The 15,801-nt window shown below is 49.0% G+C and overlaps 1 protein-coding gene across 1 annotated transcript in view; it reads left to right on the top strand.

Moving 5' to 3' along the window:
• The window catches only part of LAMB1 (laminin subunit beta 1), a 74,419-nt gene that overhangs the window by 45,273 nt on the left and 13,345 nt on the right, over positions 1-15,801 (top strand). Inside the window, exons 21-24 of the mRNA XM_058725387.1 lie at positions 605-829; positions 1,864-2,078; positions 2,778-2,874; positions 13,189-13,558. Of these exons, the coding sequence (XP_058581370.1) occupies positions 605-829; positions 1,864-2,078; positions 2,778-2,874; positions 13,189-13,558 (907 nt within the window). The remainder of the gene's footprint in view (positions 1-604; positions 830-1,863; positions 2,079-2,777; positions 2,875-13,188; positions 13,559-15,801) is intronic.

Genomic DNA, 15,801 nt, shown 5'->3' with positions numbered 1-15,801 from the left:
ATTGGTCAAAGCTAGATGTGTTCTTTGTGGTTTATTATACTCACCATGATTTGTCAACACTCAAGGAGGACAGTTCCTTGTGAAAATAAGCTCCCTTTCATTTCACCCTTGATGCCACGGTTTCAGATACTAGTTACCCTTATTCTTAGCGGAGAAACATTGGCACACGTGTCAGGATTTCAGGATTTCTTAGGGAAATCTGTCATCATGAGGCACCCCATTTTGCAGGTTGCTCACACAGGAGCGGTGATTTTTTTCCGTTAACGTAATGTTTGCATTAGGAGCTAAGATCAGTGAAGCTTTAGGCTGTTAGGTGGTGATTTAGCTCCGAATCGGCTCCACCTATGGAATGAGAAGCTGAAATGTCCTGTTACAACTCTTGCAGCTGGCCATGTCCCCGCTGTGGCCTCTGAGCCAGGGTGCCGCCATGTTGCAGACTACAAAATTCTTCTTGCCCCTGGCATCTTGTCCCTCCTAAAGACGGGGTCATCCCAGGCTCTGGGAGGAACATAGCACTGCCTGGGGGGGTGCAGGGATGTCGGCGGGGTGGGGGGTGGCTGGACTTTTCAGTCAGCAAGCTGAAGGGGTTGTGCTTGGTCACCAGGCTCCAGATGTGATGACTGTGCCTCAGGCTTCTTTGGCAATCCCTCGGACGTGGGGGGCTCCTGTCAGCCTTGCGAGTGTCATGGCAACATTGACACGACAGACCCGGAAGCCTGTGACAGGGAGACCGGAAGGTGCCTTAAGTGCCTGTACCACACGGAAGGGGACCAGTGCCAGCTCTGCCGACTCGGGTACTATGGGGACGCACTCCGCCAGGACTGTCGAAGTAAGATACGGATTCATCTTGCCCGCTTAGAAGGACTTCTGCCTTCTTCTTCGTCATCGGGGGATAATGACATCTTGAGGTGTTTGTTTCGTTTGGGAAAACCCTTTTAGAGTTTTTCCTCTGACAAAAGAAAGATGAGATTGACTTTTTTTTTTTTTAACATCCTCATTTTCTGGCAAGACTGAAGTCCCAAGATGTAACTCAGTGCCTGAGGGAGGGAACCGGAAAGAAAACTGTGTAGCTGTGTCACCACAATAAGTGCCACCCAGTAGAGTGTATTGATTTTATATTCTGCCCGTGAACTTGCCGATGGGCTGGGGCTCCTAGGTCCTAAATACCTACCGGGGTCCGTACCTTTCCTCGTGTCACTGATGGGGAGAGCCTTCCCGCTTAAGGGGAAGGAAGGGACATCTCTGAAGTGTCTCCAGAACATCTCCTTCCTCTCTTATCAGGAATCAGCCAGCATTTCTTCCTCTGCTGCTGCTGCACAGCCCGGGGCCCCATAGTGTAGACGCCAACATGCGTGGAATGTCGAGGGCCACCGGGACTGGATTCCCCCACCAGCTTAGAGGGCTTCTACCTGCTTTGTCTGACACGTTCATTACCACTGCTCCCTGCCAAGAATTTGAAATCACTAGATATCTCAAGTCCCACAGCAGACTTCTTGTTATTTCCAGTTAAATCCTCAATTTTCAAATGATTTGCCAGCAGCTTGTTAAGTCTGAGTATTTCAGAAATGCTGTTAGGCAAAATGTGTCATGGTGCCCATTCACCTGGAATATGTCGGAAAGGTCTGCGTCATAAGAACTGCGAAAGGACAGCAGTTTTAGTGTTTGGGGGGTTTTTTTGGTTTTGTTTTTTTGTTTTTAATCCCTCCATTCCTTTCCTTACTTGTTTGCATCTCCAGGCCAAAATCTGGAGAGGGAAAATCTTAGCCATGAGAAGGTAGCGAACTTTTGCATCGCACTGGGTGTTTTGTGAATTTTAGGAACTTGATGCATGTGAGTAAATCTGATCCCGCTGTTCCTTTACAGAATGTGTCTGCAATTACCTGGGCACCGTGCAGGACCACTGCAACGGCTCTGACTGCCAGTGTGACAAAACCACTGGTCAGTGCTCATGTCTTCCTAATGTGGTCGGGCAGAACTGTGACCGCTGTGCGCCCAACACCTGGCAGCTGGCCAGCGGGACCGGGTGTGACCCGTGCAGCTGTGATCCTGCTCATTCCTTTGGGCCATCTTGCAATGAGGTGAGGCACTGTGGCCGGGGGTGAGGCTGTCATGGCAGAAGGAAAGGGTCTCACCTGTAGGAGTCCTGCCCGTCGGGTGGCTTGGCCCCAGTTAGAGAAGGGCACCCCCTCCTCACGCTCGCAGCCTCACCTCGGAGCACACGGCTTGGCAAACACAGCGCAGACTGAATATCAGCTCTCACTTGGTGGCTCGTCGGGGATGACCTTTCAGTCCAGGGCCCCCGCTGTGGTGTGGACCCCCATGAGCACGGACAAGGGTGTGCTATATCTCCTCCATACCAGGCTGCTAAATCAGACCCTTTTCTTAGCTGTCCCACCTGAAAGGAAGCCAGTAGCTGTTTCCGGCACTGCAAAAGGTGCTGTTGTTTCCTGATGCACCCTGAGAATGAAGGGCTCCCCGCGGCAGGTGACTCTCTCAGGGTGGCCTAGGTCTTTAGCGGTTTGTGAAGAAACCTGTAAATAAAGCCTAACGTGCTCTGGGCCTTTCCAGCCCGTGGTACAGAACAGCAGGGAGGAGACGCTGGCATGGGGGCCCGAGCACCCAGGAGAGAAGTGAGATTCGCTTCTCCCGTCAGGATGTAGGGGTCTTTTCAGGCTAACAGTCCAGTCCCACCTGCCCTAACCGGCAGCCAAAGAAGAAAACACACGCTGCCTCCCGCCCGGCAGCCCGTGTGACCGAGGTGTGTTTTCTGGCCGCAGTTCACGGGGCAGTGCCAGTGCATGCCCGGGTTCGGAGGCCGCACCTGCAGCGAGTGCCAGGAGCTCTTCTGGGGAGACCCCAACGTGGAGTGCCGAGGTGAGGCCGTGGGCATTCTCGGTTGGCGTTGGATCAGGGCGGAGGGAGCAGACAGGTGTCTCCCCGAGCTTTTTGTCAACTCTAAAGTAGAACACCAGTGCATTTATTTCTGTGCTTCGTTACAAAAGAAACTCGCACTCGTTGTTTGAGAAATGACTGGGGCGCCTGGGTGGCTCAGTCGGTTGAGCGTCCGACGTCGGTTCGGGTCACGATCTCAGGGTTTGTGAGTTCGAGCCCCGCGTCAGGCTCGCTGCTTTCAGCCTGTCAGCACAGACCCCGCTTCAGATCCCCCTCTGTCTCCTCTCCCCCACTTGTCCTCTCCCAAAAAATAAATGACTATTTTAAAAAATAAGAATAAAAATAAAAATCTAACGAACGTAGCCCTATTGAGAGCGTAGGTAGTAAAAGCAGGCCTGCATTCCCCAGGGGGTAACCTTTGTCTCTGCACAAAGCCGTGCACACACCATGAAGACACACAGAATGGCTTTTTTAGGTGCTTTTAACCAAAACGGGCTCATATTAACCATGTATTTCCGCAGACTGACTTTCCCCCCTCTGAACAGTATCTATGGCCAGCTTCCTTACCAGCACACACGGAGTTAAATGCCTGCTCTGGTAAATTCGTCCAATTCCAATGTGTCAAGTGCACTCTGCTGACAGCGAAAGCCATCGGTGTGTGTGCCCCTGTGTGATGTCCCCACCAGTGGGAAGCAGAGGGCAACGTCCTCACATCTTTATGCACAACAAAAGAATAGGTGACAGGCACTCTAGGTCTGTTACATGTGAACAAAAGCCAGATTTTCACGTAGGCTTATGGTAAAACTGAGTACGAGGGAAGACTTGACATTTTCTTGAGAACAAAAACTTGTTGAAATCATGTGAATCGTAAGGGTTGCTTAATTTTCATGCTGTTGCAACTTCGGTTTGGACCTGCCAGATATTTTCAAATGTTTTCAGATCTTAAAGGGAGAGCATTTGTGGAAAGGATTTTAATGGACTGTTTCTATTCTGTTTTCCTATTTTTTCTTTCCTACTTGGGTTTTCTTCCCCATGTTCCACACTTACAAGTATGGAAACTATCTCTGCAGTTTCTTCACTGGTCTTGGATATATTTTCCTTGTTACACGTCTGAAATTCTAGGTCCCTATTGGACTCTAAATAAAAAGTGACCTTTTTGTTTTTTGGATGCGACTATCACAAGAAATGATACAGATGTTCAAGTTAGTGGTTCCCTGAGTATCTCCTATCCAAGGTCAGAAACCGAGATACTAAGTGTTCCTTCAGAGTCTGCCCATCTGTTCCTTAACAAGGGGGGAGAACCGACCCGAACAAATATCAGATGATTTGTTTTTCAACTGAGGCTTGGTCAGAAGGGTTCGTACCAACATCATAGGTTAAGGTCTGTTCCACAGAAGAGATGATCCTTGCAGTGTGGATGGACAAGGCCTTCTCCACGCATCGTTCTTCAGTCCAGATGTCGGTTCCTCATGGGATCTGATTTTCTCACTGCCTTTAGAAGGTCCGTGACATTCAGTGAGCTACTTGCTCTAGGTTGTCTCCCTCAAGTGAAATCCTATTTAAAATACGGTTTCTCCAGGGCCATAATCACTCTTCTCTCAGATCCCTCAATCTCATAAATGCCCCCAGGGCTTGATTTTCTCCAGGTAATGGTTTTATCATGGCTTAGAGCCTGATTCTCCCGGCGTGGGTCATGGGCAAAATAGCATTGGCCGCCGAAGCTTGCTGACCTTTGGCTCTGTCTAAGCTTCGTGCGCCCGAAAAGCCTGTTACCCGGAGCTAGAGTCAATCAGAGAATTGTTCACTTGGTGTGCAGAACTTTACTCCTCACCCTTTCATCTTTAAACTTTTAGCTCTCCATCTGCCAGAGGAATCGTGGCTTATAGGAACAGTGTTCTCTTATTCAGGTCAAAAGTTAGATCCTGTTTTAGAAATTTTGCAAAGAGTGAAGTCCGTGACATCTGCATCCACCGGTTACTTTGTTTTATCCAGCAGAGAGGTCAATCTCGAAAGTGTTGGGACCCAAACAGCTCCTAATCTGCAAAGCTTCCAGAGAGAGAGAGAAAGAAAGACGTTACTTAACAGTGGCTGGGGGCGGGGAGGGGGCTGGTCACCGCATCACAGGGCCTTGTGTGTCCAAGATGGCAGTGCGGCAGGACTAGTGTGATCGGATGAGACAGGGGCAAAAATTTAGCAGCACCTGGAGTTTGGGCTTTGGATGGACTAGACTATCCTCACAAATAGAAATAGGGGGTGGACAAGTTCTAGAAGGGACGGGGTCCAACAATGAGTAGGGACAGGAATAGGTATCGACTAAAATTAGATGGAACCGTGGGGGGAAAATATGTGACCGCTTTTCTCAAATTAGGTAATTAACTGCCAAAGAGTCTTCAGTTTCAAATCTTTTGGTTGGAGCAGGGCACACATTTTGACTTTCTGGTGCCACTTTGTAAATAGCATGCTTATAGGAAGACCCAGGTCATAGCTAAGTTTTCCCCTTATGGAAAAAAATGTGGTTGTGTAAAAGACAAATGAGTTGAGCCTCAAACTTATAACTTGTTGAATGTTCCTATTGTCCAGGCGGGTTGGGGCTCTTGGCCAGTCGTCTGAGTCTGAACAAGCCCACCACTGTGCTGGGGATGGAGAGAATCTCGTCCACCCACCAGCAAATGTGCCGGAGAAAGCCTCAGCTTGGAGCGCCACATTGTGCCCCCTCAGGAGTCAAAGGGTCACATGTGGAATCATTCTGTTGATTCATAGATCGCGAAGGGAGGGCTTCTGGCTTTTGGAAAAGGCCAGTGTCTCTTAAACCAGCGCAAATTGGAAATGTCAGGCATAGGTGAGAGGTTCTGGGTAGTGGCCATGTTCCCATCATGCTTGCTTCTCATTTCAAAGTGTTTTTAATAGAAAAATTAAGTGCATTCCTTTGCTCAGGCATGAGTTTTTAGAACACTTGTGCTCTTAGGCTGGGATTCATTTATAATTACCCACCTTGTACTTTATTTGCTGTGTGACTTGGGAAATCAGACTTAATTTGATTCTTTAGAGAACCACAAATACTCTTGTTAGTTGAGGGAAGCCTCGTCTTCCATGATCCTCAGCACAGCCTGTGTCTTCTGGAGGGTGGGCGAACCAGGGCTCAGTCAGCAAACCCAGCCCCCTGCCTGGACGCGATTGTTTATGTACCGTCTGCGGCTGCCTTCGTGCTACAGAGCCAGAGTTGCGTAGTCGTGACAGAGACCATACTGCCTGCAAAGCCTAAATATTTATTATCTGGGCCTTGAGACAGAAAGCCTGCCAACCCTTTGACCAGCCAGCCAGCTCCTTTCTGCAGGTAAAGTCGCTATTGCCCAATTTTCATCCCCAAACCGAAGTTATGTTAGCAAGACCGAAAAACAGGTGGGGCCGAGGAGGCGGAGAATTTAAAGCGAAATCACATTTAAGAGACTAAAATGTTTAGATGTCCCTTGTGGTGAAATGGAAGTTCCTGGGTAAAGAATCAGCAAACCTTTCGGCATTATAGCAAATCCTGGAGCCCCGTGTTACTTTGAGGCAGGGTGCGAGACAGAAGAAAATAACCCCGTTGCCTGAATTTAGGATAGAGCATTTTCTTTGCTTTTTTTTTTTTTTTTTAATGATTATTTTTGAGAAAGCGCAAGTGGGGAGGTGCAGAGAGGGGGACGGGATCTGAAGCAGGCTCTGTGCTGACGGCAGCGAGCCCAGTGTGGGGCTCAAACTCATGAACTGCGAGACGATGATCTGAGCCCAAGTCGGACGCTCAACCGACTGAGCCCCCGGGCACCCCAGGATGTCGCACTTTCTGTGTCCCAAGGCAGATTTAAGTTTTAGGAAGAAGGCTGGATATGAACACAGTACTGAGCATGGCCGTCCGGTGGGGAGTGGACGCAGCAGAGAAGCGCCAGGCGCTGGCAGGCCGCCTGAGGAAATGGCGCACGTAGAGTAACCTGACGCAAGAGGCAGGAGGAAAGCGGTACGGACCTTTCCGCCTGTCAGAGGAGGCAAGAGCCGCAGGATCTGGAGCCCTTCAGCAAGGGGCCGGGGAGAAGGTTCGCACTGATGGCCATCCGCAGAGAATCTGCGGTGTGTGGAGTGCTTGTGGGGACATTCTGTGCCTGCTCTTGGTTCTATCCTGACAGCAGAGAATCTGTGAGAACACATGTAACCTCCACTTCACAGCTGAGAAATCTTAGGTGCAGAGGGGTTAAGTGAGTTGCCCAGAGACAAAACACAGGTGAGGGCAGATCTGGGCTCTGAAGTCAGGTCCACGTGACCCAGTGTCCCTGTTCTTTGCCTGGGCCTGTGATTCCTGATGAAAGATATTTAGAGAGAGGAGTTCATGTCCTGGTTCAAGGACAAGAATGTAGCAGCGAGGCTGTGGGGGGCGGGGGTGCCCTCAGGAAACCATGGGGAGATTTGGTTTTACCAGACTGTGAAAGCCTTGAACGCTAGGCCACTGGGGACAGACTTTGCTCAGTTGCTGGAGGGCCCCAGAGAAGATAGTTATACCTACTGATAAAGAGACTGAGGTTTCCTGTTCTGACATTGACCTGCCAGTGTGTTCCTCCAGGCCTCAAGATCTATAAAATGGGTGCATTATAGGTCATTTACCTATCTCTTAGAGATCACATTTTTAAATGAGGAGAAAACTTGGGAAAAACAGAGGAGACCTACTGACCACATAACCGAGAATGTATTTACAGAGGAAGGTGGAATTCTTATGGCTCATCAAAATTGATGACAGTCTTGTTTTATTTTATTTTTAATGTTTATTTATTTTGAGAGAGAGAGAGCAGGCAGTGGAGGGGCAGAGAGAGAGGGAGACAGAGAATCCCAAACAGGTGCTACATTGTCAGCACAGAGCCCAGCTCGGGACTTGAACTCACAAACTGTGAGATCATGACCTGAGCCAAAACCAGGAGTCAGACCCTCAACTGCCTGAGCCACCCAGGCACCCTGATGACCATCTTGGTTTTTTTTTTTTTTGTTTTTTTTTTTTTAATTTTTTTTTTTTAACGTTCATTTATTTTTGAGACAGAGACAGAGCATGAACAGGGGAGGGGCAGAGAGAGAGGGAGACACAGAATCCAAAACAGGCTCCAGGCTCTGAGCTGTCAGCACAGAGCCCGACGTGGGGCTCGAACTCACAGACCGCAAGATCTTGACCTGAGCCGAAGTTGGACGCTTAACCGACTGAGCCACCCAGGCGCCCCCCCATCTCGTTTTTAAAATGCTAGTCTTCATCTCTGTGATTTGTTCACCTTAAAGGTGAGGCCACAACTTCTGCTAACCGCTTTCTTCTTCTCTCCAAGAGAAAGTTTTTGGTCCTCTGCCAGAGAATCCCATTTGTTAGAGCAGTGCTGAGCTATAGGTCCACCCGCGCCCCGAGCCCTTCCTCTGAAGAGAGGACACAACCCTTGGCCCTCGTCAGAGATCGCCTGCCTGGTTAGTGTGGGAGTCTTAGACCCCAGCGTATGTGAGCCAGGATTGGAGTGTCTCCTTCACAATTTCGGTGTCCGTGAAGTTGTCAGTGGACAGGTGAGAACCAACCTTGCTGCTTTAGCGGGATGTGCTCTTAGGGTAGGTCCTTTTACGAGGTTGTAAATGTGGGCTTTGTAGTGCTTGCCTCGCATGCGTCCCCAGGAGTCAGGGAGGGAAGCACGCGTCCACAGGAGCTTAGTGGTTTCCCTGCTTCGGTTTGAAATGAAAACCTGATGCATGTAGTCTTCGGGTGCCTTTCCGGGGTTGAAGTTCTCAGTAATGAAACTGCAGTCTGTGAACTCCATCTGTGAAATTTGACTCTTTCCAATCAGAGGAAAGGAATATTGGTCAGTTCAGCTAAACTTGTCCTGTCACTCCACTCCTTAGAGGGCTGGCCTGGACTATGGCCCTATCCCCAGAGAAAGAGGAAAGCCCTCAGGGGAGTGCCTTTTATTTTTATTTTATTTGACTTTATTTTTTTTTTTTAAGTAGGCTGCACGCTGGGCATGGTGCCCTCATTGCTAGGGGGCTTGAACCCACAACCCTGAGATCAAGACCCAAGCTAAGATCAAGAGTCAGATGCGTAACTGACTGAGCCACCCAGGCACCCCTGCACTTGCCTTTTATTTATTTATTTTTATTTAATTTTTTTTTTAACGTTTGTTTATTTTTGAGAGGGAGACAAAGCGCGAGAGGGGGAGGGGCAGAGAGAGAGGGAGACACAGCATCAGAAGCAGGCTCCAGGCTCCGAGGTGTCAGCACAGAGCCCGACACAGGGCTCTAGCTCATGAGCCGTGTGATCGTGGCCTGAGCCTAAGTCTGATGCTTCACCAGCTGAGCCACCCAAGCACCCCTGCACTTGCATTTTAAGTCCTACAGTTTGGGGCCAGGGTCTGTCCCTCAAAGATGCCCACGACAGAATGAGAGCAAGAAGTGCCTTTATCACTGAAGTAAATAAAAAATTATTAGAGAAATTAAAAACTAAATGCAACATGTGCACCCATCCCTTGCCCCAAGCATGAAACCAGTAAAAACCTCTTTAGGACTGAATGAATGTGTGCCTTTGCACTATCTATGGGAAAGAAGGAATTTTCGAAGCAAAGTGAAAGCGTAAGCGCCATCTGCCTCAGGTGTCCCACGCCTGGGAGAGATGACCAATCAGGCACAGGTCTACTGGGCCACCTAGGGCCCCCATGGGTCTACCCATTGGGATGAGCGGGGCAGGAGCAATCCCATTTTTACAGATGGTGTCATGTATTCCTCTTCTTACCCAGGTCGCTAGGTTTGTGCGTCAGCCTACATCGGTCAGCTTCCAAGGTCATGACTCTGCCCCGGCTCCACCCTTTGAAGGATGAACACATCTCTCTCTCTCTCTCTCTCTCTCTCTCTCTCTCTCTCTCTCTCTCTCTCTCTCACACACACACACACGCTCTTGCTCTCTCCCGTCTCCTTCCTCCCTGCCCCTCCCTGCCCCATTCTCTCCCCCTTTGTCACCCCCCACCCCCCCTCTCTCTCTCTTTCTTCTCCCTCCCTCCCTCTGTCTTCCTCTCACCCCTACAAGCACACATTCACATACAAAAAGAAAGCTAGAACAGGTAGCAAAGTAACACCATCCGTCCTCCTCAAAATGGGATCCAGTGACCCTCAGTGTCAGCAGCACCTGACATCCATTAGAAACACAAATTCTCAGGTCCCATCCCAGACCCACTGATTCTGAATCTGGGTCTGGGGAGTTGGGGGAGCAGTCTGCGTTTTTGTGAACCTCCAGGTGATTCTGATGTACAGCCAAGTTTGACAGGCTAGGACTTAGATGACCCATGTAACTTTCAGCTTTCTGAAAGATGGCTGAATTTTACCAAAATGACATGGAAATCCATTCCTAAAACTTAAAGAATGTAAACTCTTCATTATTCAATTTCTTTCCATTCTTCTGATCTCCAAAACTGGTGAAGGCTGTGGTTTCCCACACCTTCCCCGTTGTTTCTCTGGGGTGTCACCTGGTATTCCACTAGAAGATTCGATGGTCAAATGTGTTTGGGATACAACTGGGTAAAAACATGAAACAAGGCTTCTCCTGTAGAATTACTCTGAATCTTCAATACGCTGCTGTTTGTTTGGAATCTTCAACAGGATGATTTTTCCTGAATTTACTGATCATGGAACCCTTCTCTCCGGGAACATCTCCTGGAAATAATGGTGTAGGGAACACATGTAAAGTTATTCATAGCTCATTCAGGCTGCTCCCTGACTCATGGGCATGTTCCCCCCAAAAAACAGGAAAAATGAAACATGCCTGAAATGCCTGGAAAGAAACAATATACTTAATGGGAAAAAAAAAAGTTTAGTTTTGAGAACCCAAGGCACTAATGGAATGCTATGTTTTAAATCCCAAAGGTTGAGGACTAGAATATTCCATAGTTTAAATCTTTGAAAAACTCATGTTATTGGCAAATATACAAAGATAAACACAAGGCCGTGACAGGTTTTCTTTTCCTCCCCTGCCCACAGTGGAAATGCGGTCAGGCAACACTCTGGGCAGGAAACGCCCAGACACTTGCACGGAACACAGAAAGTGATGATGATAAAAATGTTTGAGTGCTTGCAATGAGCTAGATATTCCTCTAAGCGCTTTGGAATTAAGCTGTTAATGAAATCCTGAAAGCGATCCTGTGTGGTAGGTGGGATCCATCGTACCCATGTGGAGGCCGTGACTCCCGTTTCCTCAGCACCCGGAGTTGCATAGCTGTGGTGTGGAGAAGGCAGGACTCGCAGCCAGGCACGCTGACCGCTGCACTGCTCAGGCTTGCCGCTCAAGGACGTGGAGTGGTGTTGGCCAACAAAGGCCGTGAAAGATAAATGATGATAAAAGGCAGAAGGCGGGGCGGGGGGGTGGGGATCAGAAAAATGGGCCACAAACGCATCTCTCTGGGTTTAGAGCATGGAGGTCAGCGAGCAAATCTCAGGACCATCCGTGAAACTGGTTGTGGACGATGTTTGATGAGAAAGTCTTGCAGGGACCAATTGCAGCTAGGGACCCAAATAGATCACAGTATCTGAGAGTATGAATGTGTTGTGTTTTGCCACAGTTGACATCGCATTTTTAGTAGGATGATTTTGTTTTCATGGGGGTGGGGGTGTAAATGTCCCTTGCGTGCCTGTACGGAAAATGAGGTTAGAGCCTCGGTTGGCAGAGACTGTTGAACTCCAGTTGCAGGTTAATCCTGGGCTTGGTGCGGAGGATGGAAAAAATGGTCTAAGATGTACTCCTGCCTTGGGCGCTGGGGTGGCTCAGTGGGTTAAGCGTCCAACTTTGGTTCAGGTCATGATCTCGTGGTCCGTGAGTTTGAGCCCCACATCGGGCTCAGTGCTGACAGCTCAGAGCCTGGAGCCCGCTTCGGATTCTGTGTCTCCCTTTCTCTCTGCTCCTCCCCCACTCGTGCTTGGTCTCTCTCAAAAATAAACATGAAAAAAATTGGGGGCACCTGGGTGGCTCAGTGGGTTAAGCATCTGACTTTGGCTCAGGTCATGATCTCATGGTTTGTGGGTTCAAGTCCCGCATCAGGCTCTGTGCTGACGGCTCAGAGCCTGGAGCCTGCTTTGGATTCTGTGTCTCCCTCTCTCTCTCTGCCCCTTCCCCACTCACTCTCTCTCAAAAAAGAAATAAACATTAAAAAAATTGTTAAAAGAAAATAAAATTTAAGATGTACTCCTGCTCTTGGAGTCTTCGGTCTATTTAGGGAAATAATATATTTGTTTTGGGGGACTTTTGGGGGGTGTTTTTTTTTTCTTTTTTTCTTAATCCCTTACCTTTTCCCAGAGAGGATTTAAGGCCAGAGATGTTTGTACAGGCCTTGTGTTTTTTTAGATAGTATACAAATACTGCAAGCATCAGGTGTTGATACAGAAATAAGTTGGCCCCCTGAGATTTGGGGCTCTAAGCCAGGGGTCAGTAGCACATGCACCGTGATAAGTAATGTCAGCCAAGCTCCACTAGCCAAGATCACCAACGTTAGTTACCCTTTCCCATTTGGTTCTGGCTGAGATGCCAGCCCTACTGGGCCAGTGAGCAGTTGGGGCTGACTGGCTCCCAGGTCCCTTCTCTGACTTCTGACATTTCACGAGCCTGCGGTCTCAGTGCTGGGGCGGGCTGGTCATCACAACGGCAGATGTCCACACGTTACACTTAGTGGAAAGCCTTTAAACTAGATACTTAGGATTCCTAGGACTTTTTTCTCAATTGAGTTTTCTCGTTATCAGGTTCATTGCATTTCATCGCGTAGTCACCAGTTCTGTGACCAGGTAGGGCAAGGTGTGTTAGCAGGTGTTCATGTCGTCAGGATGCCACCGGAATTGCCTGTGCTGCTGGCATCTGGGGGGGTGGGGGGGAGTCAGAGTAAGAGGGAGACAGAGGCAGGCCAGAGGTTAAGAGCGGACGGGAGTTGTAATGTGCTCAACTGGAATCCGGGCCCAGCCATTTCCTTGGTGTGAGACTTGGGGCAGGTCCCCCGTCCCGTCGGGTTATCGTGAGAGTTCGGTGACAGGCACGTAAACCATTTCTGCGCTGCTGGGTACCATGAGTGTCGACTGGAGAAAAATCAATACTGTCGCTGTAAAGGGGTTAGCGGGTGTCAGGGTAACACGTGCTCCAGGAGGCTGGTCTAGTCTCCACCAGAGCCGTTGGTAAACTGCCCGGTTGACGCCTTCCCATTGTAACATGACTGAGGATTCTGAATGCCAGGTCTTGTCGCTGAGGTTCGTGATCTAGGGGATCATACAGCACTGCTCTTTCCCTCCCAGCCTGTGACTGTGACCCCAGGGGCATCGAGACACCACAGTGTGACCAGTCCACCGGCCGGTGCGTCTGCGTGGAGGGTGTCGAGGGCCCGCGCTGTGACAAATGCACACGCGGGTACTCGGGGGTCTTCCCCGACTGCACTCCCTGCCACCAGTGCTTTGCCGTGTGGGATGTGATCGTCGCCGAGTTGACCAATCGGACCCAGAAGTTCCTGGAGAAAGCCAAGGCCCTGAAGATCAGCGGCGTGATTGGGCCTTACCGGGAGACTGTGGACTCGGTGGAGAAGAAAGTCAATGAGATCAGAGACATCCTGGCCCAGAGCCCAGCCACGGAGCCGCTGAAGAACATCGGGGATCTCTTTGAGGAAGCAGAGTAAGTAGTTCCTGAGCCAGAGAAGGCGCCCACGGTAGTGTTTCCACTTGGGGAATAAAGGGCAGACATGCCCGTTGGGTGCCTCCATTGGAAGGTGTGGTTAGTCCCATGAGTGAAAACAGATGCTGGGCACTGGCTTCCCGGCAGCCTTTACTCCGGGCATGGGGCGAGTGAACATTGAGAAAGCATGTTAGAGCCACTGCCCCCCTTTGTAGCCAACGCTCCAAGGGAGTAGAACGGCAGGAGCTTTGAGTTCGGAGACCAAGGATCCGTAACGGAGCCGTAGTTTGGTTACTTGCTGGCTTGAGAACTTGCATGACTCACTTACGCCCGCGTCTGTCTCCTCTCCTGTGGACCAGGGAAGGACAGTACATTGTCTGTACCTTGCAGCAGAAGACTGATCTGTGAAGTGACCGTGTCATTGCCGAACGCACGATGCATACAAGGGGAGGTTTTCTCCTCCCGAGGAGATGGGTTACCCCCGATTTCCAAGCGATCTCCGCAGCTTCACTAGGGCAGTGCTTCCTTCATTTAATTGTAACAAATTCTCTACAGTGAAAAATTCTCTTCTTAGCCCGTCTCTGGGTAACGCTGTCTCTGCATAGTGTTGATTTTGCCAGTGAGAGCAGAGAGAACTGAGTCGTGCTGAACTTCTGGGGGATCATTTTTCTGCATGTTTCCTGCTTCCAGACATTGCAACTGCTTTTCCACAACGGGCCCACCAAACGGGGGAACTCTTTTCTTTTCTTTTCTTTTCTTTTCTTTTCTTTTCTTTTCTTTTCTTTTCTTTTCTTTTCTTTTCTTTCTTTCTTTCTTTCTTTCTTTCTTTTTTAACGTTTATTTTTGAGAGAGCAAGAGACAGCACACCAGCGGGGGAGGGGCAGAGAGAGAGGGAGACACAGAATCTGAACCAGGCTCCAGGCTCTGATCTGTCACAGAGCCCGATGCGGGGCTCAAATCCACGAACTGTGAGATCATGACCTGAGCTGGCTGGACACTCAACCAGCTGAGCCCCCCAGGCGCCCCAAGGGGAACTCTTTCGTAGCTAAATCCTTGTACACTGAGGTGACTCTAAGTTATGACAGAACCATAGTAAGATTTTCTGTTTCATGGGACTTGAATCAGCCTGAGAAGACAGATGGACTTTTCACCTCTGCGCTGTAAACAGCAGCAAGGGAACAGCAGACATGCGCTTAGGCACCTTGTGGGGGGTCCTTCCTAGACCTCCTAGGTTTCAAGTAACGGGTCCTTGATTCCAGGCTGGAGGTCTTGTGTCCGGGACACAGAACGTTCGGAAATGTCTGCTGCAGGGCGATAATGCATTCAGTGAGGGATTTTACCTCATGAAAGAGACGGTGATGCCCTCAGCCTCCTAACACGTAGCAACAAGCTTGAGAAGGCTGTCGGCCGAGTGCAGGCCACTTAGGACCTGATTCTTGGCCTCGGTCTCCTGCACCTAAGGGAGAACAAAACAATCTGGGTGTCCTTTGAGAGCCTGCCAGAAGAGAGGTTACATTCCTGAAATGGCTCTGTTTCTACCCTCACTATTCATCTAATCGGGTAGATTGTAATCGCTCGGAGAAACTGGTTTGATTAATCTTGTGTCAACACAACATCCAAGGACACAGGTCTTAGGATCCAAAGTGGCTGTTATTAAAAAATATACAATGTTAGATTTGATTCCTTTAAAAATTGTAACATTGTAGGAGACCTGGGAAGAAATGAAAGCCTGCTGAGAACCAACACATGAATAAAAGAGCACTGAGAAAAGAAACTATATTATAATTGCTTCAGGAAAAGAAGGTTGAGTTTATAAAATGCAATTTAGCCTACAAATCCTTTTAAGCACTTTTCCTTTGAGTCGGGTCATGATTTTTATCTCCGCTTTAAATAGCATTTTTCTAACAGCCCCCAGCCTTTTGGCCTTTGTACATCTTCCCCATGTTTTATACTGACTCTTACCTCCCTGAGGAGACAGTTATATTCAATTAGGTGACCCAGTAAAGCCCAGAGCTAAGGTCTTCTCAAACATTACGTTCTTTGTGATTATCTATGTACACACACACACACACACAGTATATATAAGTAATATCCAAATAGATGCCTCAGATACAGCTTTGGAGATGTGACAAACGGAAGAGAATGCAGTTGGGTTTAGATTCCACATGAAATGTTGTGAAAGCTAAATGTGTTTCCAAGTCCATTCTGGGAGATAACTACTTTCTTTCTTACGGAAGATAAAA

The sequence above is a fragment of the Neofelis nebulosa genome, chromosome 4, assembly GCF_028018385.1.
Source record: "Neofelis nebulosa isolate mNeoNeb1 chromosome 4, mNeoNeb1.pri, whole genome shotgun sequence".
NCBI lineage: Eukaryota > Metazoa > Chordata > Mammalia > Carnivora > Felidae > Neofelis > Neofelis nebulosa.
The sequence above is the reverse complement of the archived record's forward strand: the minus strand, read 5'-3'. Positions and strand labels throughout refer to the sequence as shown.